The sequence below is a fragment of the Camarhynchus parvulus genome, chromosome 9 (genome assembly GCF_901933205.1).
Source record: "Camarhynchus parvulus chromosome 9, STF_HiC, whole genome shotgun sequence".
Taxonomy (NCBI): Eukaryota; Metazoa; Chordata; class Aves; order Passeriformes; family Thraupidae; genus Camarhynchus; species Camarhynchus parvulus.
Window position 1 is genome coordinate 19,314,744 of NC_044579.1, and position 25,118 is coordinate 19,339,861.

The 25,118-nt window shown below is 42.1% G+C and overlaps 1 protein-coding gene across 3 annotated transcripts in view; it reads left to right on the plus strand.

Moving 5' to 3' along the window:
- Positions 1-25,118, plus strand: part of ARMC8 (armadillo repeat containing 8) — a 63,045-nt gene that overhangs the window by 31,224 nt on the left and 6,703 nt on the right. For 2 of the 3 annotated variants that reach the window (XM_030954228.1, XM_030954230.1), the window contains 14 exons: positions 2,170-2,262; positions 5,537-5,596; positions 6,771-6,851; positions 8,168-8,243; positions 8,332-8,422; positions 12,120-12,180; positions 14,944-15,144; positions 17,812-17,907; positions 19,264-19,346; positions 19,611-19,692; positions 20,894-20,980; positions 21,986-22,078; positions 22,558-22,707; positions 24,382-24,477. In XM_030954228.1, the coding sequence (XP_030810088.1) occupies positions 2,170-2,262; positions 5,537-5,596; positions 6,771-6,851; positions 8,168-8,243; positions 8,332-8,422; positions 12,120-12,180; positions 14,944-15,144; positions 17,812-17,907; positions 19,264-19,346; positions 19,611-19,692; positions 20,894-20,980; positions 21,986-22,078; positions 22,558-22,707; positions 24,382-24,477 (1,350 nt within the window). The remainder of the gene's footprint in view (positions 1-2,169; positions 2,263-5,536; positions 5,597-6,770; positions 6,852-8,167; positions 8,244-8,331; positions 8,423-12,119; positions 12,181-14,943; positions 15,145-17,811; positions 17,908-19,263; positions 19,347-19,610; positions 19,693-20,893; positions 20,981-21,985; positions 22,079-22,557; positions 22,708-24,381; positions 24,478-25,118) is intronic. The other variant, XM_030954229.1, reaches the window with a different exon arrangement.

The window sequence follows — 25,118 nt, forward strand, 5'->3', positions numbered from 1 at the left end:
ATTTTATTCAAAGATGTGCTGCTTTAATAGTTGCAGTTTGAATCCTTTGAAATAATTCAGGTTTCATAGTCAGGGATTTCCCTGCAGGAGGTTTCAGGTCCTGCATCTTACAATTTGAAGCTCCTTTCTTAAAACATTCTTGCCTGTGAATCCTCGTGTGTGTCTTTCTTCTCTTCTCCCTTTCCTCCTGGCTTCTTGGTGGTTGTGTCTCAGGGGAGCTTTGTAACTGAGCAGCCTCTTAGCACTGATTGTGATGTTGTGTTGAGCACTGATGGGGCTTGATGCCTTCAGCTGCTGAGGATTTGCAGAAGAGGACAAGAATCTGCTTTAATGGGTCAAATGCAGTAAAAGACAGAGGAATCCTGGCTGTGTTGTCAGTTGGTGTTGTTGCTTTCACTCAGGGAAGTTGGGAACAGGCAGCCCAGAGAGGGTATGGGGTCTCCCTCAGTGGAGCTATTCCAGTCTGGAGTGCTGTGTCCTGTGCTCTGGGATGGCCCTGCTGGAGCAGGGACTGCTGGCCCTGGGACCAGGAGACTGCTGGGCTCTTCCAGCCTGACCCATTCTGGGGTTGAATGCCCACTATTGCACTGCAAGCAAACCAGTCCCTTGCTGCCCTTTGGGTTCTGAAGTTTGGCTCTGGGCTCTGTGTAAAGGCAGATCAGATGGAGCTGCTGTTGGCTAAACCCTGAAAGTGTTGCTTGAAATAGATAGTCCCTTGGTCTTCCTATATAAGCATGAAATGACCTTGGATATGTGGCTGGTGTACCTGGGAGAAAGTAATTTATAAATAACTTTCTCTCTGTTGCATGTTGATCCTTTCCAGTTGGTGAGAAACAAGCAGTAGAAACAAGCTGAGTTTATGCTCAGTGTGTTTCTTGGCTCTCTTGTCCTATTGTTTTCTGTAGAGAATAGGAGGGCTGGATTGTCAGCAGCAAAGCTTCCTAAAATAAGTATGATAATTGTGTATATACATAAGTAAAAAATATTAAATAAATACTGCAAAGCTTTGTATAATCTCAAATATTTTTGCAAATAGGGGAGACTGGTACATGTTTATTTTGACAATATTAAAAGCGTGGTGGGAAATTGCCCAGTTGGAAAGTAAAACTTCTCATAACCAGGGTGTCTGTGTGAAGTTACAGTCACTGAACAGTCAGGCTGGTGCTGCTTTCAGTGCTCTCACTGGAGCTGAGGTGCAGGAAGGTTTTGCTCTAATTTCAATTCACCTCTCTCTAAATCAGAGGGTTGTAATTCATCATTGTGCAGGTAAAACAGAGTCTGATTTAGATTTTTTTGGGCCAATATAGCACATGTGTTTTGGAAAGGAAGGCTCATTCAATCTTTCCCTTTGCTCAGCTCCCTTTATCTCATGGAAGTAATTCAGTTTATCCCTTTCCAAACTAAAATACCCATTGTTTCTTTTAATATCACCATAGTTCCTGCCACTAAAATGTGCTGGCAAAAGTAACTGAAAGCTTTTGAGCATTATAGTTTTGGACCTCACCACAGAGGTGGTTACTGGAGGTGTTTGCAGAACAGAACTTGCCACAGAATCATGGAAAGTTTGGGTTGCAAGGGACTTTAAAGATCATCTCATTCCAACCCCCTGCCTTGGCTTAGGGAACCTCCCACTGAAGTATAAAGGTTTTCTTTTGCTGATTTATTTGGGATTCTCTGTCACCAGTGTCACACACACTGGCAGTGTGTGACTGCAAGACAAAGGACATGATGACTGCCCATGAGTCAGTTCCAGAGCTGGGAGAAGAGCTGGGTCAGCCACACTGCTGGGAAGACAGCACTAAGGCAGCTCCTGGACTAATCCCTGTCAGTGGCCACGTTTGATTTTGGAATGTTTCCCCCCCATTCTTTTATTGGTTTTGTCTCAAATATTTTGGAGGCAAATTGTAGAAGTTTTATTCCTGTTATTCCTATTTATTCCAATTGCACTGACCTTTTACTTATTTTTCTTAGGGATTTGGCTCAGAACTGTCACTCGTGCCTTCAGTTTTTAATGAACTGCTTTTAATGGTCTTGCTCTGTATCCATAAGTTTTGGTGGAAGGAAGAACACTGAGTGCAGAATCAGGAGTGTTCCTTTAAGTAACAAACTGCAAAGAAGCTGTGCTGAAATCCAGTGTTAACACTCTCTTCTTTTCTCCCTTGTTTGCAGGATGCTACAGTTATCTCCCACCTCATGGCACTGCTCAGTAGGTCTCGATACACACAAGAATACATATGTCAGATCTTCTCCCACTGCTGCAAAGTAAGAAAGACAATTAATGTTCTCCATGCAACTTCTGTTTCTGGCCTGTAAGAACGATGTGTGTGCTGCCTTTTGTGGCAGAATTTTGAGACAGTGATGACTGAGCTGGTACTGCTCTGCATTTGGTGCAGATTTATTGGGATCGATACATGCTGCTCTGCAGTACAAGAAAATGTGCATTTATGGGGGGTTTATAGGCTTTGGCTGCTAAACAAAGCCAACAGTCTGGGCAAGCATCAGTCTTCACTTTAAACACTATAAATCTTGGAACACTTCTGGTTTTACTCTGAAAGTCTGAGGATAGTGTGAGCATCTCTTTGCAGGGGTTGTGCAGCTGCTTTCACCTGTCTTAAGCACAGGGTCTTTTCTCTAAGAGGTGCTGTTGGTTGAGAGGAGAAGAAATGCTGTTTTCAGCTGAGCTCTATCACTTACAGGTTCATCCAGATACATGTTCATTCCTGCTAGGTAATGCAATTCTGTTGATTTGAGAAAACTGATTTAAAACCAGCTGCAACCCCACCCCAAGCATAGTTTTGTCTTTCCCTTCCCCCACTCCAAGTTTCCCCACAGCGCTGATTTTTATTGTTGCAGTTTTTTGGGAGTTACTGTACCAGTGAGTTATACAACAACTGTATCAAAATAATTCAGGATAGGAAATGAGCTTTTTACAGCATCTTTGCCTTTTAGTAACAGTTTAAAACTAAAGGATCACAGATTGTGTACTAACAAAGGAGAAAGTTCCTAAGTTTATGAATTTGTAAGTATTTACCTTGAAAAATATCTTTCTACCTTATCACTTACAATGAATCCTCTGGAACTGTGAATTGTTCCTTTGTTAAGTATCTGTGTTCTTCTGCCTTGACTGTTATTTGTGTACACTCATCCCTTTGCATTTCTTCTGCTAAGTGAAATGAGAACTGGAAATTGTCCATTTAGTGGGATATAAAGATAGAGCTCTGCTAATATTTAGGGAACTCTTTACAGAAAGCATGGGGGCAAAATCCTACACTGGACCATGGAAGGTCACATATATACCTAATAGTGGGAAAAAAATGTGGTATTTAAGGAACAAAAATGGAGCAGTGAGGCACCTCCTATTTAAGTGGTCCTTGAAAGTCTCCTTAACAGGCTGAGGAGTCTGAACAGGTGAAAAATGAGGCCATGTTGGCCTACAAGAAAAATAACCCAGGGCTAATTATGGGATGGTAAAGGAGTTGCTTTATACAACCAGGGGTTGGCTCTGGGAATATAAACGCTGTTGGCTGGGAGAGAACAGAAAACAGTTATTGTCATCTTTTTCCAAAGGAGTTATTTCCTTGCAGCTCCAGCAATTCCTGGTGGCTTGCATTTCTGAAGTGTTTGCAGTGCAAATGCACAGTCATTTCACAAGTGAGGAAGGTCTTCTGAACTCACCGTTCCATTTTGAGTGCCTCCTCCAACCCCAAATCTCTCTCAAATTTTAGAGTGAATGTCTGGAAAAAGTCAGGTTTTTGGAAAGAAGTTATTGGCTGTGTAAACAGAGAGAAACCAGGCTGCACAAGAAAGACAGGAAAATGGGTATGAGTGTGAGGAAATGGTTGCATTTGCAGAATAAACAGCTGCATAACAAAGAAAAATATTTGAGGTTGAGTAAACAGATCATCACAAATGTTAAATTGATCAAGAACTCATTCTCTTGCTCAAGCAAATGCAGCTGTTCAGCAAAAATCTGAAATGTCCCCTTCCTTCTGTTTAGTTTAGTTTTGGGGTTTCGGGTTTATAATGTCAGTGATTGTATTTTCAGACAGAGCAAAATGCACCTAATACAATGAAGACACATTTGCAGGGGATTTTCTCACTTCAATGAATAGGCAAAGTACATTCTTATAATGAAAAACCACAAAAAAAATACTGAAAGTTTCAGCATTCACTGCATTTTAAATGAAGACTCCATCTTCCTCCAAAAGGCCCTGAGAGAGAGAACCTTTCTTACTTTTTTCCCTGAAGCAGTAAGTTACTATAAATAAACCTTTGTATTTAGGTAAGGCTTAGCATATGTTCTAAGAGGCATTGATGCTTTTATTTCTCTTTTTCCTCATCTTAGGAGATGTATTAATTGAACTAACATGACTTAACACAGCTGCTGCCCTCCTTGTCCCTGCACTGTTCTCAGCTCACATCTGTAGCCATTTCTTTCTCTGCCTTTCCAGCATTTTTGTTGGTTTCTCAGGTTTCTGCCTTGTCCTCTTCCCTTTCCCTGGAAAAGCTCAGACCAGTTCTCTAGAGCTAGGAAACCCATCTTTTGCGTTCCTAGCGTATTGCTGCTGCTTTCTGCTTTTGCTGCTCTCTTTTGCTGCTTCTCCCTGCATGTTTAGAGTTAAAATCAATGGCAGGGGAGCCTTGCCCTGGAGAAGAGCCATCCTGAGCAAGGGAAGTGTTGATTTACAGGGGAGCAGATGCAGTTCTTAACATACAGAGCCAGGATTCTATCAACATAGAAGCAAATAAGTAAACTGAAATCAGGCTGATATACCTGGGATGTGAAATTGGAAGTCAAAATTAACTTTCTAAGAGTTTCTCTGTCTCAGTTCATTTGTTTTCAGAGCAAGTGGTGTGAACAGGTAGAATTTATTGTTTTAGGAAGGGTCCAGGATAAAACCTGTAATCAAGGCAGCTTCCTCCAGGCCTTCTTTTGTTGGGTGACCTTAGGCTGCTGCTGGATCCCTGCCCCAAGGGACAAAGGCACTTAGGAACCTGCTTGTCATTGTGGAATGAGTTGTTACATTGTGCTACCCTAATGTTTCCTTGAAAATTGGCATTTCATGATGGAAAATTGTGCAAGAAGTGATGTCTATTCCTGAAATATGTCAGTCATTTGTATTTGGAGAACAAGGTCACTGTCAGAGGAGTGGAACTCTGTCGCTGTACCCAAGGTGGAACAAAACCAGGCAGCCTTGCTGTTAGACTGGGGCCTGAACTGCTTGGAAATGCTTCATCATATTCTCAAGTTTTCACCTTTATATTTGCAGCTGTCCCTCTTTATGGATTAGCACTTCCCTGGTTGTGCTGGTTGGTGCAAACACAGTGTGTACAGACAAAATATTTCCAGTTGTGCAACTCAGATACACCCGGGTGTCACCTCTGTACAGGCATCTGTCCTGCTTGCACAGAATCTGCCACCTGCGTCCCATGGAGGAGTCACTAATACTTGGGAATTACTAAATCTAGGGCAGTTTGATTTCTTCTACTTTAAACTCACTCATTTTTTTCACATATTTCAATATCTGTTCTTCAGCTCCACCACTGGCATAGCTGCGGCTTTAACTCATTGCCTCAGCCACTTCTGTGTGCCAATGTAAGTGGTTTTCCTCCTTCAACCATGCTGTTTTAATTGCATTTTTTGGTAGAAAGCTCTTGGTGGCAGTAGCAGCTGAAGCATCTCTTAAAGCACCAGATATGTTACATCTGAAAGTAATTTTATGCTTTTTTCTTAGAGGTAAGAGATACTCTAAAAATGTTCTTTTGACTGTGAGAGGAATTTGATTTCAGCTGTATCTCAGATTTGAAAATGATGTGTCACTGATGCCTACCAGGGTGTAAGAGGTGCCATTAACTAAGCCAGGTTTGAACTAGAGATTAAGGAGTGAAGAGACTTTCTTCACTTGCAGATTAGTCAAGGAAATGCATGGAGGGATGATAAGTGCTGTGGCATCCTATAAGCTGAATTTAAATGTGCATAGCCTGTGCTTAATGCAGAGATGACCAGAGCTATGAACCTACTTTTAAAGAGAGGCTTGCAAATCAAAGACCAGCTTTGGCAAGAGACTGCTGAGGGCTGCAAGTATTGAGATTTCATGTTGTTTTTTCAACCTCATCGAGCCTTGTCATGCTACAGAAGTTCTTAGACCTTTCTCCTGCAAAATTTAGTATTTGTGTTTAATTCCAAAGGCTGTTTTGGAAAAAATACTGACATGTCAGCCATTACCAACTTAGATCTTGAAGTCAGTAATAGGTGATGGCTGGCCAGATTTATGGCCAAACATGCTTGAAACTAAAACAATAAATAATAAAAAAATTGGAGGAAAATGTGAATTTCTTCTCAAAGGACTGTCACTCTGTCTGGAACCTTCCCTTCTGTAGTTAGAATTATTGAAAATGCTTAATATTAACAGTGAGGAAGACATTAGTGACTGCTGATCTTTTATGTGATTTGTAGAGAAAATCAGGAGCTTTCAGTTGTTTCCAGTAGGAAGAGTAGAAACAGAAGTTCTCTATCCATGTTTCTTCATTTGTGAGAGCTAATGTCATTGTCTATTGAAGGAGAGAGTGGAAATGATTACCATAAAAGAACAAATGCTATAAAAATATACATTGAAATTGTTTATATATTAAAAAAATAAAATTGTTATGCCAGCTGATTACAAAGTAAATGTTAGGAAATGTATCTTAAATATTTAACAATAAATTGCAGACAGTGGAAAGCTCTTGCATGTTGTCTTAAAAAAACCTGTGTTATGTTTCCTTTGAAGGGTCCAGATCACCAGACAATCTTATTTAACCATGGAGCTGTTCAGAACATTGCACATCTGTTGGTCTCCACTTCCTACAAAGTAAGACATTTCATCTACTCTGTTTAACATGTGTTTATGGAAAGAATTCAAATGGAGATTATAAAAACCATGTCTGTGCCTGTGAACTAGATCTATAAACAGGTATGATGTGTATTTGTAGAATAACAGTTGCTTTTACTTGCCATATTCTGTCAAAACCGGAGCTATTGTACTGTAAAGTTAAAGCAGCAGTAATGAAAACAGGGCTGCCTAGCATTGCTCCAAAGAGGAACAGGCTCTTGGAAACCCAAGTGGTCTAATTTGTTGAACAATAAATGAGAATAAGAAGTTAAGCTGAAGAGAAGCAAGTGTGGTCTGTCCTAAACAAGAAGCCATACCTGTAAAAATAGATGGTTGTGGAATGTGTGGGGGCCACCAGCTCCCTGTGTGTTGTGCTCCCTGAATTCCTGAGTCTCTGCTCCTTTCTCTGTTGTGTTTTGGAAGTCCATCCTGGACCATCACCTCAGAGGGCATCACACTTTACCTGTAACTTGGAGGCTGGGAGGGTCAGCTCCTTCTCAATCCTTCCACTTGTGAAGACAAGAATACAGTTTAAACACGTGCAGCTGTATAAGGGCAAGTCAAAGACTAATACCTGAACTGATCTAGGTTCTGTGATCTGGGAAGGTGGTAATGGTTATCTTCCCTGTGGCAAAAAAGAAGTTATAAAGATTTCCTTAAAGATAAAGGAACTAGGCAGCCATGAAACATTGATTAAATCAAAACTTTGGACTGAAGAAGGAGGAGCCAAGATGAAGAAATTTGTCCATCCTTTTCATCCAGATGGTACCTGAGGCTGTGTAATTGCAGTAAAACTTAGGGGTGTACATTTGTTCTTAGATTAGTTTGGAATCACTGCAATTGGATGGTTCTCTTTAGACATTTTATTAAGCCCACATTCAAAGGATTTGAAATAGAAATCTCAAGGGTACATATTTCTGGTTCTCTAATGTACTTATGAGTCCTGAAAAGTAAAAGTACCACTGTTATATAGTATTCTTCTATTCTTCTGTTGTTTTTTACACATTTGTGAGGCATTACAAATAAGACCACTATTTCCTGTTTAATTCCCAAGTTTTAACCTTGCTGGTTTTCTTCAGAGTTTACCACATACCCTACAGAAGGATAGTTCCAACAGGGTAATGACAGAAGTCAGGGTGTGAGTTAGATGTTTTCATCTGCCATGATTCTTCATCTCAATTTCTTGTTGATTATACAGCCTTGTTTTCTACAAGCCTATCCAGCTGTGTAGCCCAGTTTTGCTTTGAAGTCAGAGTTGATATTTCATTTCAAAAAACACTTATGTTTTTACACAGGTCCGAATGCAGGCATTGAAATGCTTCTCAGTTCTTGCCTTTGAGAACCCCCAGGTATCCATGACTCTGGTCAATGGTGAGTGCAATGCTGCTGCTGCTGCTGGTTTGACACTCACTTTTTGCCTGGCTGAATGAGAATGACTTGGAGCTCTCTCTCTTTGCAGTGTCTGTTGATGGAGAATTGTTACCACAGATTTTTGTGAAGATGTTACAAAGGGACAAGCCCATTGAAATGCAGCTCACATCAGCCAAATGGTAATTGTCTTCAGGAACTGGGGAAATAGCAGGGAGTTTAATCCTTACTGTTCAACTGCTCCCTTCTTCCTTGTTCCAAAGTAATATGGGATGTAAAATGTTAGGAATAATTAAAGATACTGTTTGCATTATCTGAATCCTTGAACAAGTGGGTCTCACCCCATTTTATAATGTAACTTTCACTCTTTGCTGTACATAAGCAGGGAAAAATATTGCTGGGCAGCTGTTTTGTGAGGAGTGTGTGTTCAGCCATATGGGTTTTCACATGCATCTTGGATTTGATAGTTTTGCTTTGAACAGGCAGAGCACAGTCCTGAACTATCATCCTTGGTGGCTGTGCTGTATTGGAGACTGCACCAAGATGATGGAAGAGCAGAGTTAGTCTCTCTACCCAACTGTTTTAAATAGAACAGATTATTCTTCAGGCTTCATGAGCTCATACAGCAGAATTAATGTTATTAATTAATTTTGTACTTCAGCTTTCCCTGCTGGTGTGGGCACATTTGTGTTCAGATCCATAATGACTTCCTACCCAGTGACAAGATATGACCCAGTTCTGTACTAGCAGCACCCTGGTTATACTCACTCCATAAGCTGTGATTGACACCCTTTAGGATCATTTTCCTTTTCTTGTGTTGATAGCAATGAAATAAATCGCTCCAGGGAGTTCAAGACATAAAATCACCCATTGGTATGAACTACTAAAATTAAGTTTAAATCAGGAGTTTGGTTGCTGATGTGTTGGTTGATTATTCTTTTAGTTTTTGATGACTTTTTTGACCAGGAGCAGTGAGTTCTCTGAGTTCACCAAACAATTTTACAGCCACTTGTGTCAGTACAAGTCTCTTGATTCTGGATGAGGAACAGGTGGGGTAGGTAGGATCTGTGACTCTCTGCTCATGCTGCCAGGTTGTGATGCTCTAACTCATTCATGAAAGCAGTTTCAGTGATGTGCATGTGTATGAGGGGGGTTCTTGGGTAATCCCACTCCATGTAGGAGGTATGTCTTGGGACTTGCCCGTCTCAATTCCAACCACAATTGGCCCAAGCAGTCTGGCTCTACTGGTTTTGTTGGGCAATTCTTAGTGAAGAAAGCAAGTTAAATTAATTGCACTGTAGCAGTCTCAGTTCTGATTGATTTATGTGTTTCTTTGAGAAGTCAGAAAATACACAGAGAATGACATACTTAAAAGTAATTTTATTACTAATTTCAAGATATAAAACAGTTGACAAGTCACAAAGACAGGCTGGAGTTAAAAGAACTGTTCTGAGTTAAAAGAATTGTTCTGAGATGGACATTCCCAGCTCTGCTGGTGTTCTTTGCTGATTCAAGGAACTGGGTACCCATCTTCTGCTGTTGCTTTGCAGTACTTTGGCTCATCAGAACCTTTGAAGCATGAAAGAAAGTGATGTGGTGAAAAGCAGCAAAAGAAAATTGCAGGGAAATGGCAGACAAACCAGTATCTTCAATTTCAGATTGGGTTTCTCCCAATTAGTCCACAGGCACTCATCCTTCTTAGGGCTCTCAGTTTTACAGCAGTCCTGGGGTTTACAAAGCCCTGCTGGTTTTTCTTTTGGAGGTCCATCCCCTACCTGATTGCCTCCAAGTCAGACTCTCTCTTCCTTTTTCCTAATGAGTAGTAGGTGAAATTGTCACAGATGATGTTTTCTTCTGCTTGTAAATTAGATTTCACCCCTACCTTGCCAGTTTCAGTCAGTTAATCTGCAGTTCCTCTGATTTGTCATTACACTCTTTGGAATGCAGATCTAGAAGGGTTTTTTCCTTCTGAATGTTCTCTATAATTTCTCTTGAATCTGGACTGACATACAAGACTACTTTAAGAAGTTCCCTTTCTTTTCCCTCAACAATTGAAGTAGACTTGGAAGACTCAAGATAATACCTATTGATTGAAATGGAGCAAAGATCCTTCCCTTGAGCAGCAGTGTTGGGACAGAGGGAAGATCAGGATGCCCCCTGGGAGAGTGCTCTGCAGCTATAAATGAAGCAGTAACCTTCCCTGCTAAAATCACCAGAATTGCTTCAAGCTAAGTCAGGCCTATGTTACCTGAAGTCAAAAATTACTTTCTTTCATTGCTGAAATAGAGCTACTTTGCCTGACAAATAGAGTCTCACCAGTCTCTCTAAATGGCAGCTGCAGGATGGATGCTTTCCTCCTGACTGCAGGTGTGAAAAAGAGTTTTCTGCTGTCAGCTGCAAGGCTTGGGCAGTAAAAGTTTAGCAGATGATCCCTGTGCTAATATTCAAGTCTTATCTCTTACTTTCTGAGAAATAATATATTCAGAGAATTCTGATTATGGGATTTTTAGCTGTGACTGTACTCAGAATGAGGATCAGTGTTGCTGCCTCTAGGAAGTGAAAGAACTCACTCTGGGCCCTTGGAAGGAGCTCAGGGATGTGGTGAGACACACCATGGTTTTATGAGCACATTGCTGTTCCTTAGCTGAGCAGTTCTGGTTGACCCTGTGTACAACTTCAGCCTGCCCAACTGAGGGTCCAAACATGTTAGTTTTAAGTTACCTTTACTGAAATACAGTTACATTTTTTAACCTCCACTGTGACATGATAAAACCCAGCTCCAATGGTTAGTTCAGAAGCTAAAAGAAGATAAACTGGTGCACAGTAGTTCCCCTCCAGCTCCATTCCACTGCCTTGTAGCAGAGCAGGTAAAAACGAAACCACTTCAAAGTAAAACACTTTTTTTGATGAGTGAACTATTTTGCATTTCTGGTAGTTTGGGGCACTTTACAAGTACATTAAGAAAGAACTTGGAATTTGTCTGATGCTGTGTGAGACTTGTGGTTGTCATATCCACTGTCAGCTGTTGTCTAATAAGGACCAAATGCTGGCTTGGTGCAGTGTCAGAGCCTAGGCTGGGTGCATTGTTATGAGGGTGGGCTGGTCCCTGCAGAGTGTAAAGCCCTGCCTGTGGACAGGCAGCACAGCAATTCCACCTCTCCTGGGCTGGGGCAGGGCCTGGGTGTCTGTGCCTGAGCTGTCAGGCTGTGTTCCTCTGCTGGTTCTCTCCTGCTGGCTGCACACCCAGGGGCAGGTACTTAGAGGAAGGTCTGGGTGTGTTGCACCTTTGCTTAGTGCAGGTTGTTCCTTTTGGATCTGTGTAGGGGGATAGAATATAAGAAAATAGTGTGGAAGTTAATCTTACCCCTAAGGAGTTGCAGCTGGGCCAATTATCAAAGATTAGGAACAGGCCTGACTTTAACAGGCCACAGCTGTGACCAATGAGAAGAAGATGCTATAAAAGAGTGGGGTGGCTGGGTGAGAAGGGAACTGGAGTCGGTTGGCTGCTTTGTGAAGAAGAGTCAGTGCTCTGAGGAGCTGCCCACAAGAAACACCAAGAAGGTGTGAAACCTTTGTGATAGGAGACAACAGTATGGAACCCCTGTGATAAGATGACAGCAGGTGTGGGGCTCAGGCAGGGTGGTGGTGGGACCCTTTGTGGCAGTGCATGCTGTGTGTATTGATCAGTGATCCTGCCAGGGGTCCTGCACTGCAAACCTGCCAGAAGGTGCACCTGGAGGAGTTTGTATGCCCAGGCCTAGTAAGCTCTGGTGTATTTAAATCAAACCCAGGAGGATGTTTCATTAGGACAGATGTTGTGCAGCAGCTGAAGTGCACCAAAGCCATGGTAGGTGACTGTGTCTTGTTGTGTTGTTGCAGCCTTACGTCCATGTGCAGAGCCGGAGCACTACGGACGGACGATCCCTGCATCGTTCTGAAGGTGAGCTGTGTCCTGCTTCAACCACCTTGTAAATACAGAATAATTCTTTTTGTGCTAGTCATGACAGATCCTTAAACAGTTCTCTGTTCAGAAGGTTTTCTCTTGTAGTTTTATCCTGGTTTTATTTTCTCATAAAAAAGGTAGCACAAAATATGTTACACCAAAGATTGCAAAGCGCCAAGTTTTCCTGAGAATTTTTTTTTAATTAAAAAAATTAGTTCCCTGGTTTCCTTTTTTCCTCAAGTAATGATAGATAAAAAATCTATATGTTGGCTGAGACAAAGGCCTGCCCCTCCTGTCTTTTTGTGCAAGAAAGTGCAATGTACTGTTCATTCCAGTGTGCATATTGGCATCTGTTCTGCACTGGCATCTGGTACTACACAGCTGAGGAAGCCAAGCTGCATCATTCTCCCTCACCCTCCTCCTTAGCTTTGTTCCAAATTGACACTCCAATTCTCTGCTCTCCTTTCTCCCTACAACATCTGCAAACTGGGGGCAACAGTTCCATTCTCCCAACCCCTCTCTCCTGCACACCTTTCTTCTTTGGAAATGCCTTTCCTTCATGAATCCCCCATGTTGGTCTGTGCCCTGGTCAGGATGGGTGTGTTCCAGAGCTGCTCTGCCCTGGGACAGGGAGCAGGGCCTGCTGCCAGTGGCAGGTCCCTGTTGGGAGCTGGACCCTGCCCTGTGGAGCTGCACATGCTCCACATGGGCCCTGTGGAAAACCCCCATCCTTTCAAACCTTTGCAAAGGGATGTGCTTGGGCCAGCTCACAGCAAAAGCAGCATTTTTTCCTTGTGGAAGCTGCATCAGCACAAATCCATGTTTGAGGCTTTGGAATTAAATGTGTTCTAGTATTTGAGAATAGACAAAAGACTGAGGGGAGAAAGAAGGCACAGAACCTTTGCCTTGTTCAAAGCAACCCAGTGATTCCTCCTCCAGGAGCTCATACTTGGAAGATAACACAGTGTCCCTGTGCTTAATCCAGCCCCAAATCCTTTAACCTCTGCTGAAATGAAGTGATGGCCCCTTTAGCATTCAGGAATTATTGACCCTTTGCTATCAAACTTCCTGCGTTTGAGGGCCAGTCAAGAATGTGTATTTCCAAAATGGTTTTAATTTACTTTGATTGCTCACTTTGAGTAGTGGGTTGGCTTGCAGCATGGGGAAAAAATAAAATCCCTTGAGAAGGGCAGAGAAGGCTGATAAATAATGGATTTGATGAGAAGGGAAATGATTTCTCTGGAATCCTAATAATGAAACTGTCCAGATAACCCAGATACATCCCAGCAATACCATAGAAATTAGATATTCCATCTTTACAGTCCATTTCCAGACTTTTATCTGCTGGCCAGGTGTGTATTGTTGCTTTCCGTCTTACACCCCTATGTAGCCCCCTACTCCTGTGCATTAATTGCACTGTACTGACCTGTAGGTCCAATGGAACAGTTAAAATGTGTCTGTCAGAATTCTTGCCTCTGTTTTTAAGCAAATGGAATTGCTTAGTGTTGAAAAACATGAGATCTGTGTTTCTTGGGTGCATGCAGCCAGTGACTTAACAATGCCCAGGCCTTGAATTCCAAGAAATAGCTCATTTCGTTTCAGGCCGTTTGACCTTGGAAAGAACTAAGAAGTACATTGTTTGTGATTTAGACATGGAATTCCACTTCTTTCTTTCCCACTCCACATGAATGTAATTTTTTGAGAGCCTATGTACAATCTTCCCTGCTGCCTCAAGGCCAGGTCTGCAGAAGGAGGGGTGCTTTGGCTCACTGGATTAGCTGCAAGATTCACCACCTCAGTGTTAGTCTTTGAGGTAGCATCTAGCTTTCTAAAATATGTAGGCAAGTCCTACTTCCTGTGCAATGGAGAGCAGGTATTTATCTATTTAATCATTTGAACAGTCAATGGGTAGATGCTATTTCAGGTCCCCAAAACATAACTCTGAGCAACATTTACTGGAGTTACTCTGTTGAACTTGGTGGCATTGCACAAGCACAAACCTTGGTGTTATTCCTTGTCCATTTTCATATTTGGGAAGGCTTGAGGTAGCAGAGTCCCAGCTCTTGGAGAATTGGCCTGTCCAGAGTTAAGTACTTTTCCTTGGGCTTCTGGTAAGGAAAGAATTGATTGGTTTTTCTGTTTCAGTAGAGAAGGTGTAACAAAACTGTTGTGTGGGTGTAACCAAGGTAGGGGGGATGTCAGGGGAGGCAGAATGGGTCTGGATTCCAGGTTAGCTTCTTTTCTGATTGATCAAATATGTTGCTTGCTGAGGAGTATTCCTCCCTTGCCCTCTGCTCCAGGCAGCCAGTGTGTGGGAAAGGAGCCCTGAGATTATTTCTGACTGCATTGTCCTTAGTTAATCCTGGATCACAGAAGGGCAGGAGGGGTCAAGTACTTGAGGGCAGCTTGGGTACTCTTGGTTCTCGTGTGTAGCAAGAACAGGCCTGTGAAAATACCAACTTCTGAGGGGATTTAAAAAAAAATTTACAAGGCTTTTTCAAACTTTGTCTATGTTTACTTGCAAGCATTGCATGATTTTGGCTGTGTGAGAGGTTGTGTGAAAGTAGCAGATTGTACACTCAGCAATGCCTGAACAATTCTTCTGTGTGTGGAGTCTTTGAACCCACTGAAATGTGTGTGTGCCAAAGCTGTTATCTAAAGAACAATGCAGAGCATTGCTGTAGGACAGTTGTTTCATTTCTTTGGAGTTTCTTTATCAGTGCAGCTACACTAGAAACTCCTTTTATTTCATCTCTGCAGACTCTGCCATGCTTGGTTCGAATGTGCAGTAAGGACAGACTGCTGGAGGAGAGGGTGGAGGGGGCAGAGACTCTGGCCTACCTGATAGAGACAGACATGGAGCTGCAGAGGATGGCCAGCATCACCGACCACCTCATCGTCATGCTGGCAGACTACTTCAAGTACCCCAGCTCCGTCAGCGCCATCACCGACATCAAGAGGGTGCGTTCCCTGACCTGCTCTGAGCCTTGAGGAATGGGCAAAACCAAAAAGAAACCAGCTCAGGATGGGGCTGTTTCATTCTGGTTAAACCTGGTGTGGTAGCAGCCCCCACCTGCTACCACATAGCATTGATTCCATGATCTAGAAGGCATAAAAGACACTTTATTGTTAGAAATCTACAGTTCTTATGTCACTGTTAGGCTGGATGTGACATACACATGTGATCAGGGTCTAAGAAGAAAAAAGTTTTTATTCTGTGTGTTCTCTAGCTTATATACTCTTAACAAAGCGTGATCTTAAGTCATTAACTACATCCCAATAACTTATTATATTCATTGGTGCAAAGCAATTAACGTCAATAGAATTGGCAAAAATTTGACAGAAATGTAATAAGGCATGTATACACATCTACTTATGCACATAGTCTAGCTTACAAAAATTTTCATGTATCTTTTCTAATCTGTTTATATGCTGATGGCCTTGTCTTCTTCCCTGCTATAGATACACTTGAAAATCATCAATTGTTATTTCTTCTATTAACTCAGCTTTGCTTGCAAGCCAGCTGTCAAGCCCCTCCATATTCTTATAGGACCTAAGACCTGATTGGTCTCAAAGTGAAAACTTCTCACACACTATTGGTGGTATCAATAGCACACTCTAGAGAACCATATCTATAAACAATGGTTACAGAAAGAGAGATAATAATTGTTTGAATTCTTTTCCTCTAAGTTCCCCACAGCTTCTACACAGCTTCCCAATATTTTTCTAAAAAAGTCTGTGCCTGCTCCCTGTGGCCAGAGAGCTCCTGCCACAACCTGATGCCTGAGATCCTCAATTGAAAGGTGACCAGAGGTGCAGCAGCACTTGATTTTTGATGCTTGTACTCTCCAAGGCTCAGTCACTGCTCTTTGGAGACTTCATTAACCACACACTAAAGTGTGCATATCTGGTCTTCCCATCCTTTTAAGTTTAAACATCTTGCCTTCAGGAACCAGTACATTTCAGCTTCATAAGAGATGAATAGTCCATGTGATGAGATATTTGTTTTCAATTCTTAGGTCAGATCTGTGGAAAATCTGAAATTCAGAGGTGTTTCTGTTGTGTTTAAGCACAAAAACATGTGGATGTCGTGCACTGTTTCATATTAGGAGTTATCTGCACTTGCAAGACATTGGATAAACAGAGACCAGATGTACCTTGGAGTCTTGCTGAAACTGATTATTAGAAAGAAACCAAAAAATACATTACAGAGCTTTGCTTTTTTTCTGAAATTGGCCCAAGAGACGGGTTCATTTCTCTGACCCTGATAGAATGGGGCTAATTCTGCATAGAGAGTCTCTTGAATGCTCTGTAAAAATGCAAATGAAACATTTTAAAAAAAAAAAAAGTTACAGTCTAAAAAACTGAGCAAAAAGAAGTTTAGCAGCTTATTGAGGAGTAATGGACATTGGCTGTAGCATCAAAAATATGATCAGGTTCCAAAAGTGAGTGGGGCAATTCTAAATATTATGACAGTGCTCTGAGTGTGCAGTAAGTCTGTAGAAGCAGCCAGCTGGGAATCCAGGGTACTGGCTTTGAACAGAGTGCTTGGAACTGCACCCTGTAAGGTAAAACTACGTGAGGAGTGAGTGAGGAGTCTGCCAAGCAGAGAACTTGTTTGCTTAAAATATTTATAACATAATATTAAAATATTTATAACATAATATTTTAATACTTCTGCTCCAATATAGCTGCACTGGAGAGAATTACTCATAGAGCTTAATTTTTGACATTTCTTTTATTTCAGCACTTTGCTACCTTATACTGGCATTTTCCTGGCATTTTGTCTAGACTTTGAAGATTGCATTGCTTTGTAGAACACTTTGGTACAGAGTTTTGAGGATAGTCAGAGTCACAGAATTATTCTCAGAAGAGAACATGAGGAGATCTGAGAGCCCAAATTTGCTGTTCCAAGCAGGGTCAACCTCAAACACCATTTTATCATGTTTTTAGTACTCCCATTAATTGTCATAAAATCACAGAATATCCTGAGCTGGAAGAGACCCCAAGGATCATCAAGTCCAGCTGCTGGCCCTGCACAGACACCCCAACAATCCCACCCTGGGCATCCCTGAGAGCATTGTCCAAATGCTCCTGGAGCTGTGACAGCCTTGGGGCCGTGCCCATTCCCTGGGGAGCCTGGGCAGTGCCCAGCACCCTCTGGGGGAAAAACCTTTTCATGATATCCAACCTCACCCTCCTTAACATGGCCTGAAATTTAGAGACCAACTTTGGCTCCTGGTTTTGCTTCAGTTCTCTTGGTAAAACTTGTCTTGATTCTCTCTCAGTATTTTCACTCCTTCTGGCTAGTTCCTGTATGTCTCTGTTGGGAGATAAGAATACTATTTACCTAAATATGGACTTGATAGAGTCATAACCTTGTTTTGGCCTCAAATTGAAGACAAAGTTGTCTTCTCTGTAACTCAGCAGAGAAATGAGCCATATTCTTAACTCTGGTTATTGCATTTAGCTGGTAAATGTGGACATGAGCTCAGGGAACATCACTTTGTGCTTCTGGCTGCCCCTGGGGTGGCAAAGACAGTGGGTAAGCAGCAGTGTAGAACAAAGCAGAATATGACACTGCAGCTGCTTTGGGGGCTGAGCCTGTGCCTGTGCTGTGTTTCCCAGCTGGACCATGACCTGAAGCACGCCCACGAGCTGCGCCAGGCCGCCTTCAAGCTCTACGCCTCGCTGGGGGCTAATGACGAGGACATCCGCAAAAAGGTGAGCCCAGGGAGCCTGCTGGGCACTGCTCAGCCACGGGGGCACTGGAAAGCAGCAATTCCCATCCTCCCACGGGGTTTCCCATTATGATGTAAATAGGTTGAAATGGGGCCTCTCTCCTCCATTATTAGGAATTTTCAGATTGCGTGGAATTGGAGAAAAAATTAATGTCTTGCTATCAGAGTATAACAAAAGTAAAGTTTAGTTGTGTGAGCATCTTCACAGTGATGAACTAGACTTGCACAAGGAGTTGTCTTTCAGCATTTTTGGTACTTAGTTGCTCATAAGGAATATTGTTATGGCATATGAGAAATTTCTGAAACTTATGTTCTGAGAGAGATAATACACCTCTGTTCTCATTTATTCCATTATATGACAAATGTTTAAAAAAAAACCCTGGAAAGTCTGCTCATAAACAAAGTCAGAATTTGTTTCCCAATTCTCAAGTGACCAAGGCCTTGCACTGTCGTAACAAAGCAGTTGGTGATTCAAACATTACAGCAAAGAGATTGGTTGCTTGGGCCACTCATATAGTTAAAAATTAATGTGTGGAAAGTGGAGGGCACTTAATAAATGAATAATTAGAAGGAGCATTTTTTTAAAATTAATCGTGGATTTGCAGTGTCACGTAGCAAGTGTAGAAGATAGGAATGTTTTCTGAGTTTATTTGCTGGTTAAAGGGGAAAAGCAGAAGGAAGGAGGCAGGTAAACACAGGATGAAAAGATAACATCAGGAGGATTTATCAGTGGGGAACCACTCAGGATCTCCAGAGTTCAACACCATAAACTCCTCTTTTGTTGCTTTAGTTAATAGTGAAGATCCTCCTTTTACACAGCTTTTAATAAGCAGTGGGTGTGTACATGCCAAAGTTGATTTATTATGCAAAAATCCATCATTCATCTGGGTATTAACTCCCTTTTATACTGGTCTTAAGTGTTTGTGCTGGCCTTGTCTAAAGATGGCAGGTGAGCTACTGGATATTTTTTATCCACACAGCTCTACAACCTGTCTCTGATCTGTAGATTTTATATGTTGTGTGTGCTCACACATGCTCACTTTTGTTCTAATATGACATTAAGGGTAATTAATATATATATAGAGAGAGATGGATATTTATATGTAAAAATGACCCTCTTGTTGCTTGATGATTAAAAGCCATAGTGGAACATAGAATATAGATTTTTTTATTTCCTAATTGTCTGTAGATACACAAAACTTTTCACTTAATCTGACAAGAGTGTGGCATGCTGGTTTTAGCTGCAGTTTTTATATGTAACATTGAAAATGCTGCAGCCAAAACGCCAGCAAGCCATGGATGCTGTGAGCTGTGCACTAATCTGAGTTCTTTGGTGCAGATCATTGAGACAGAGAACATGATGGACCGGATCGTTAACGGCCTGTCTGAGTCCAGCATCAAGGTGCGCTTGGCTGCAGTCAGGTGAGCCTGTCCTCGTCCCTGCAGAACCTGGGCTGCACTGGGAGAACTGTCCGAGAGCTGCTCTGAACTCAGTTCTGCTCTTGGGAGCCCTCCTGGGGGAGAGGGGCAGTTATCCTGGGCAAGTGCAGGGTTTTCTCTTGGCTGGTCCCAGGTTTCCCCTTGCCTGCCTCCCAGCTCAGGAATCCTTGTGGAGCAGCAGGGTGTGTACAGCAGTGCCCATGGGGGTGTGCATTTTTCACAGGGAGGATTTCTCTTCCATTCCAGATGTTTGCACAGTTTGTCCCGTTCTGTCCAGCAGCTCAGGACAAGTTTTCAGGATCATGCTGTATGGAAGCCTTTAATGAAGGTAAGTGAGGAGCAGCCAGGTCTCAGTGCCTGGAATGTTCTGGTCCATTCAAAGAACACAGGGTGACTGTTCAGTTGGCATGCCTTGCTGTAGAATCATGATACGAATTACTTAGAAATCAAAATCCTGTGGCCTTCTCCTAAGAGAGTCATAAGTCAAAAAAGGCAACAGCAGCAAGCATGCTTGGTTTTGTTTGGCTTTTCGTTTCCTTTTTTTCATTATTGTTTTTGGGGGTTTTTAGTCATCAGTGAGTGAAACTCAATTATTCTCAATGGTCACACAGGACACTACAAGCACTATATGTCCCTTAATGTCAGACTCAGGCTAGATGGCACAGTTCAGACTTGGTCTGTGAGCTCTGTAAGAGAATTTAGATCTGTGTTTTCTCCTGTGATTGTCTACCTCTTACATCTCATTGCAGATTCTATAGCTGAAACCAAAGAGTTCAGAAAGACCTTCAAAAAGACATATTTTTTGTCATATAGAGCAATTTTCCACAAGATTGAGATTCAAGTGTATAAGATATATGTCATCTCTCATCCTGTAATGTCACTATCATAAACACAGATAATTATCCAGTTTCTCAGTTTCAATATCTTTTAGACCTTGAAAATGCAGAAGAGACCAAGTCTGCTATCACACCTGAAGGCTTGGGCAGTATTGACACCTATAGGAATCTCCTGAAGTCACCTTGACTTGACTGTTCAGAAGTGAAATGGCTGGAGCACAGAAGGTGTTGTTGGCAGTAGGGAACAAGGGAGGAACATTTTTGGTTCAGGAATTGGTGTTTTGGTGCTGCTGGAGATCCAGGCAGTGATAAGAGACTATAACTTGTCTCAGGCTGTGCCCCTCTGACAGGATGCTGTTTAGAGAATTTGCTGTGTTGTGCTTAGCACGAGGTACAGAGAGGTTGAAGAGGCCCCTGGAGCTTCCTCTGCATATGTGTCCTTTGCAGAGCAGGGCTTGTCCCCCCTGATTTCTACTAAATTGGACCGAAAGCTCTCAAGTCTGACTTCTGTGAAATAATGCATTGCTCCAGCTTGTCCTGTGATGTGTGTATCAGTCTGGGTCTGCACTGCTAGCGTGGAAGCACCTCCTGAAGTCTGGAACACCCAGCTACAGCATAATTCCAGGTATTCCATTTTAGTGATCTCTTTCTTATCCTACTAACAGAATTCCTCTCTCCCCCCTCTGCCTGTAGGTTTTACAGAATGCTCCAAATGAAATTCTTGTAGTAGCATCTTCCACGCTATGCAATCTTCTTCTGGAATTCTCTCCAAGCAAGGAGGTGAGTACTTAGCCAGCAGCAGGGAGGGGGATGGACTGAAGTGAGATTACACAATGGTTCAATTAGCATAAAGGCATGTTAATTGGCAGCCATTGCTTGTGACATGTTATGGAGCTGTGATGTTACAGAGCTATGCCACTGATGGCTTGGGAACAAAAAAAAATCATCTGCTTACAGTGCTGTGACAGTTAATTTGGTCTCTAAAGAAAAGAAGTAGACAAGAAATGACAAAAAGAAGTTTTGTCATTTCCTTTTTACTTGTAAAACACTGTTATCTAAAAAGATCATAAACAAGAAGAAGCCACACTGATAATTTGCAATGTGATCCATTGTCTTAGAGAATTACTGCTACTGTAATGCTGAATATGCTGGCTTAGCTGAGCCTTGTGTTTTTATTGTTCTCTGATGAGCAGTACAGGATATCTGGTTCTGCAGAGTCTGTATTTCATACAGATCAGACACACAAATCAACACTGCACAGCAGTGCAACAATTCCCCAAGTCTAAAATACTTCTTAATTACAGAAAATATTTGCAAGATTGTGCTGTATGTGGGATCCTGCAGGGCTCTATGGGCTATCAAATTATCAGTTGGTCTTGGTGGTTTCAATCATATCTGTGAGACAGCAAATTAACTGAAATAATGCCACGCACAGTTCACTGGCCACAAGGCCAGTCATGGGGCTTTTTTAGCAGACTGCAAGTCAAGTGTTTGTGGGGTGTGAGCAGCAGTGTGAGGTGATGTACATGCACATATAAATGTGTGTGCATCCATGTCTCCACAAACACAGACACAGGAGAAAGCAGCTGCCTTGACCTGATGTTTTTCATAAAACCTGCTTTGAAATGGTCATGGATATAGGGTGTGGCATGGCCAGTTCATGTGAGTGCACTGGACATGTTGTAAGCTCAAGAATAAGATATAAGGAGTATATTTTTAGTATTTTCATACATGGAGTTAGTCTAAGTAGTGTTGTAAAGATCTATTTTTCCCTCCTTCTTCCAGCCTATTTTAGAATCAGGAGCCATAGAACTTCTGTGTAGTTTAACCCAGAGTGAAAATCTTGCCTTGCGAGTGAACGGCATTTGGGCTTTAATGGTGAGTAGGACACCCAGTGAAATATCACTTGTGGCTGTGTGCCTCAAAAAGTTTGGGAACATATCTTGTAGAACTTGTCAGTTGTTATTAACAATGACATAATTGAAATCTGGCTTGTTGTTCCACCAAACTGCAGAAGAAAAACAGCATCAGTGTGGTGGTAGGAAAACTTCACCCGTTAGTCCATAAAGTAAAATAAATTCTTCAGTTCTGGTACTAATTTTGTTGCCAAGATCATTCAGGGAAGCAATTAAATAGTGTCAGTGGCATGCCAGGGGGAAAATAAAAGCAAGTAATAACCAGGTCAGGTGTAAGACAATGTGAAAATTGAATTCACTGTGTAGCAGTTGCTCATAAATTACAGCCTTTTTGCAAGATTAATTTAGGAAGGATATATTCTTGTAGGGAATAGTCTACTAAAAGAGTGAAAGCCCAGGTTTGCAGGTAAAAAAATCCATTAAAAAGTGTGTCTGTTTCAGAATATGGCATTTCAAGCAGAACAGAAGATCAAGTCAGACATCCTGCGGGGTCTGAGCACAGAGCAGTTGTTTCAGTTGCTTTCTGATTCTGATGTAAATGTTCTGATGAAAACCTTGGGACTGCTCAGGAATCTTCTCTCCACTCGCCCAGTAAGTAAAGCTGCAAACAGACCTTCTGAAAGCTGATCAAACAAGCAGCCAATCCAGTGCTTCTGTGCAGGACATTTTCCTGTTTTAACACCACTTGGATTTATTCAAATATCTGTAAGCAAATGTGCAAATCAGTGTGAAAAAGTATTTGAAGGAATCTTCTGCATCGATGGAAACGCTGTAATTATTATCAGAGCTAGACATTTTCATTTAATGTTCAAATTCCATTGCATTTAGCTCTTAGCAACATTATTTTTCATAGCACTTTCTCTGTGAAACTTGTCCACAACAACACTCTGAGGGTTGCACCATTGAGTCAGTGTATGGGAAGGTTCAGATCTCAAATATACCTGTCTTTCTTCTTCCTTGGCACTTGAAATGCGTCTGTTCTTATCCATCTGCATAGGTAGTACTGGCTTTGTGAATTTGGTGTGGGACTGTGCACTCACAAAATGCAGACGTTCATTTTATACCCTGAAATGAATTGGTTGGAAAATGTAAGTCCAGGAGTTGTTTTTGAAAGAGAAAGATATTCATGGAGGAAAAGAAAGGGGTAATCCCCTGTGAAGAGCAGAGGGAAAACATGCAGCAAGAATTTGGCAAGCCAACATCTTTGAGGGGAAAAAACCCATGAAGCCTCTCTGTGCACTTGTCACATACTGTGTTTGTACCAGAAAAAGGTCACTGTAAAAAAAAATCTTCTGATATTTTTACTCATTGAGTCTCAATAACTTTGATAGAAAATTAGCTCTGTCTTAATGTAAAAAAATACTTAATAGCCTGTCATTCATTGAATTCACCCTGACAATTCTCACTGTCACAAGATGTTCTCCATCTGGAGCTATGTGCCAGCTTCATTGCTTCCTGTGGCAGGTTTTAGAGCCAGAACCAGCCATTTTCAACCTCTCCCCAAAACTCACTCCAGAATAACTCATTCAGCACCTTTCCAATGAAATCCCGTTATTAGCAATTTTAAGAAATCCTACAAGAATCCCTGAGGTCTTAAAAGAAATGTAGTGTACAGTGTGCTGGTCATCTCTGGTGCCTGTTTGCTGCCACTCCTGAGGTTTGGTATCAGTTAATCCAGTAGATCTTGTTTAATCTTTTCTCTTATTCTAGTGTAGGTGTTCATAGTCTGTCATCAGGTGACCTTTGAGCTGTGACCCTGTGAACTTAGGACAGTTTTCCCAGACTATAACCAACCCATCTGGCTTATTTCCCTGCTCTCTAAAGAGGTTTTGGAAATGTGGTTGTTGGACCTGGGCACAGTGTCCCTCCAAGAGTAGCAAATACCACCAGAGAAGAAACACCAGTTTTCTCACTCCTCTCTGATATTAACCCTGGTTATCAGAAGAGAAGTGGTTGTTTCCAACTGCAGCATCACACATTTAGAGCCTGGGTCAGCAGGGTTCAGGCCTCAGCCTGGCAGCTGGGCCAGCAGTGTCACCTCTCCAGATGAAAAGCACCACCAAGGCCCATGTGATGCTCTCTCAGACAAAAGCGGCTCCACATGAGGAAGAATGTTCTGAAGTGTTTCTGCTGTGATTAATTCTTGGTTTGGGAGCAGTGCTCTGTGTGCAGTGTTGCTACTCCTCACTTGGAGTGACTCAAGCAGGAATGTCCCTTCCTTATCTGGGGAGTTACACTGAATGTATTTCATCCTTGCTTTGGCAGCACATAGACCACATAATGAGCACTCATGGGAAGCAAATCATGCAAGCAGTGACCCTCATTCTGGAAGGGGAGCACAATATAGAAGTCAAAGAGCAGGTACCTTTTCTGTTTTGTGTTGTCTTGGCAGAATAAAATATAAGAACAAAGAATGCTTACTGTTCACAACATGTCATTTTTGTTTGGGATTATAATGTGCTGTGAATATTTTACTGAGATCTGTCAGATGAATAACTTGAGTACCTACAAGAATGTTTTTCTTTCTAATGGATTGTTACAAAATTGTTTGAACTGAATTCAGATTGTTTTTGCAAATGTAGGTTTGGCAAAGAGGAGGGATGTGAGAGCAGAGGAATTAAACTGGGGCCATTGCATGGCAGGAAGGGATCAGTAGGAATAGAAGAGAAGCACTAGCAGGGGAAGGAGCATCCTGGTGGAGCCCAGGAAAAAGTGGGGAGGGACCTGGCCTGACAAAACTTAAAAAAAGGAATCTGCAAGAGGAAAGGTAGAGGGAAGGAGGAGATGGCCAGCAGGGAGTGGCATCCAGGAGGCAATGTACAAGGACAGCTGCTGTGGGGGTGTAAAGCAGCAGTTAGAGGATAGCTGGGCAGGATTTGGCTGGATAACTCTTGTGCCAGGCAAGACAGGTAGTGGGAGAACTGTATTCCTTCCTCATATGGGGTGTGTGGTGGGGAACGATGGGGGCAGCAAGGAGCTGTGGGAAATGCCAGAGGATTGCT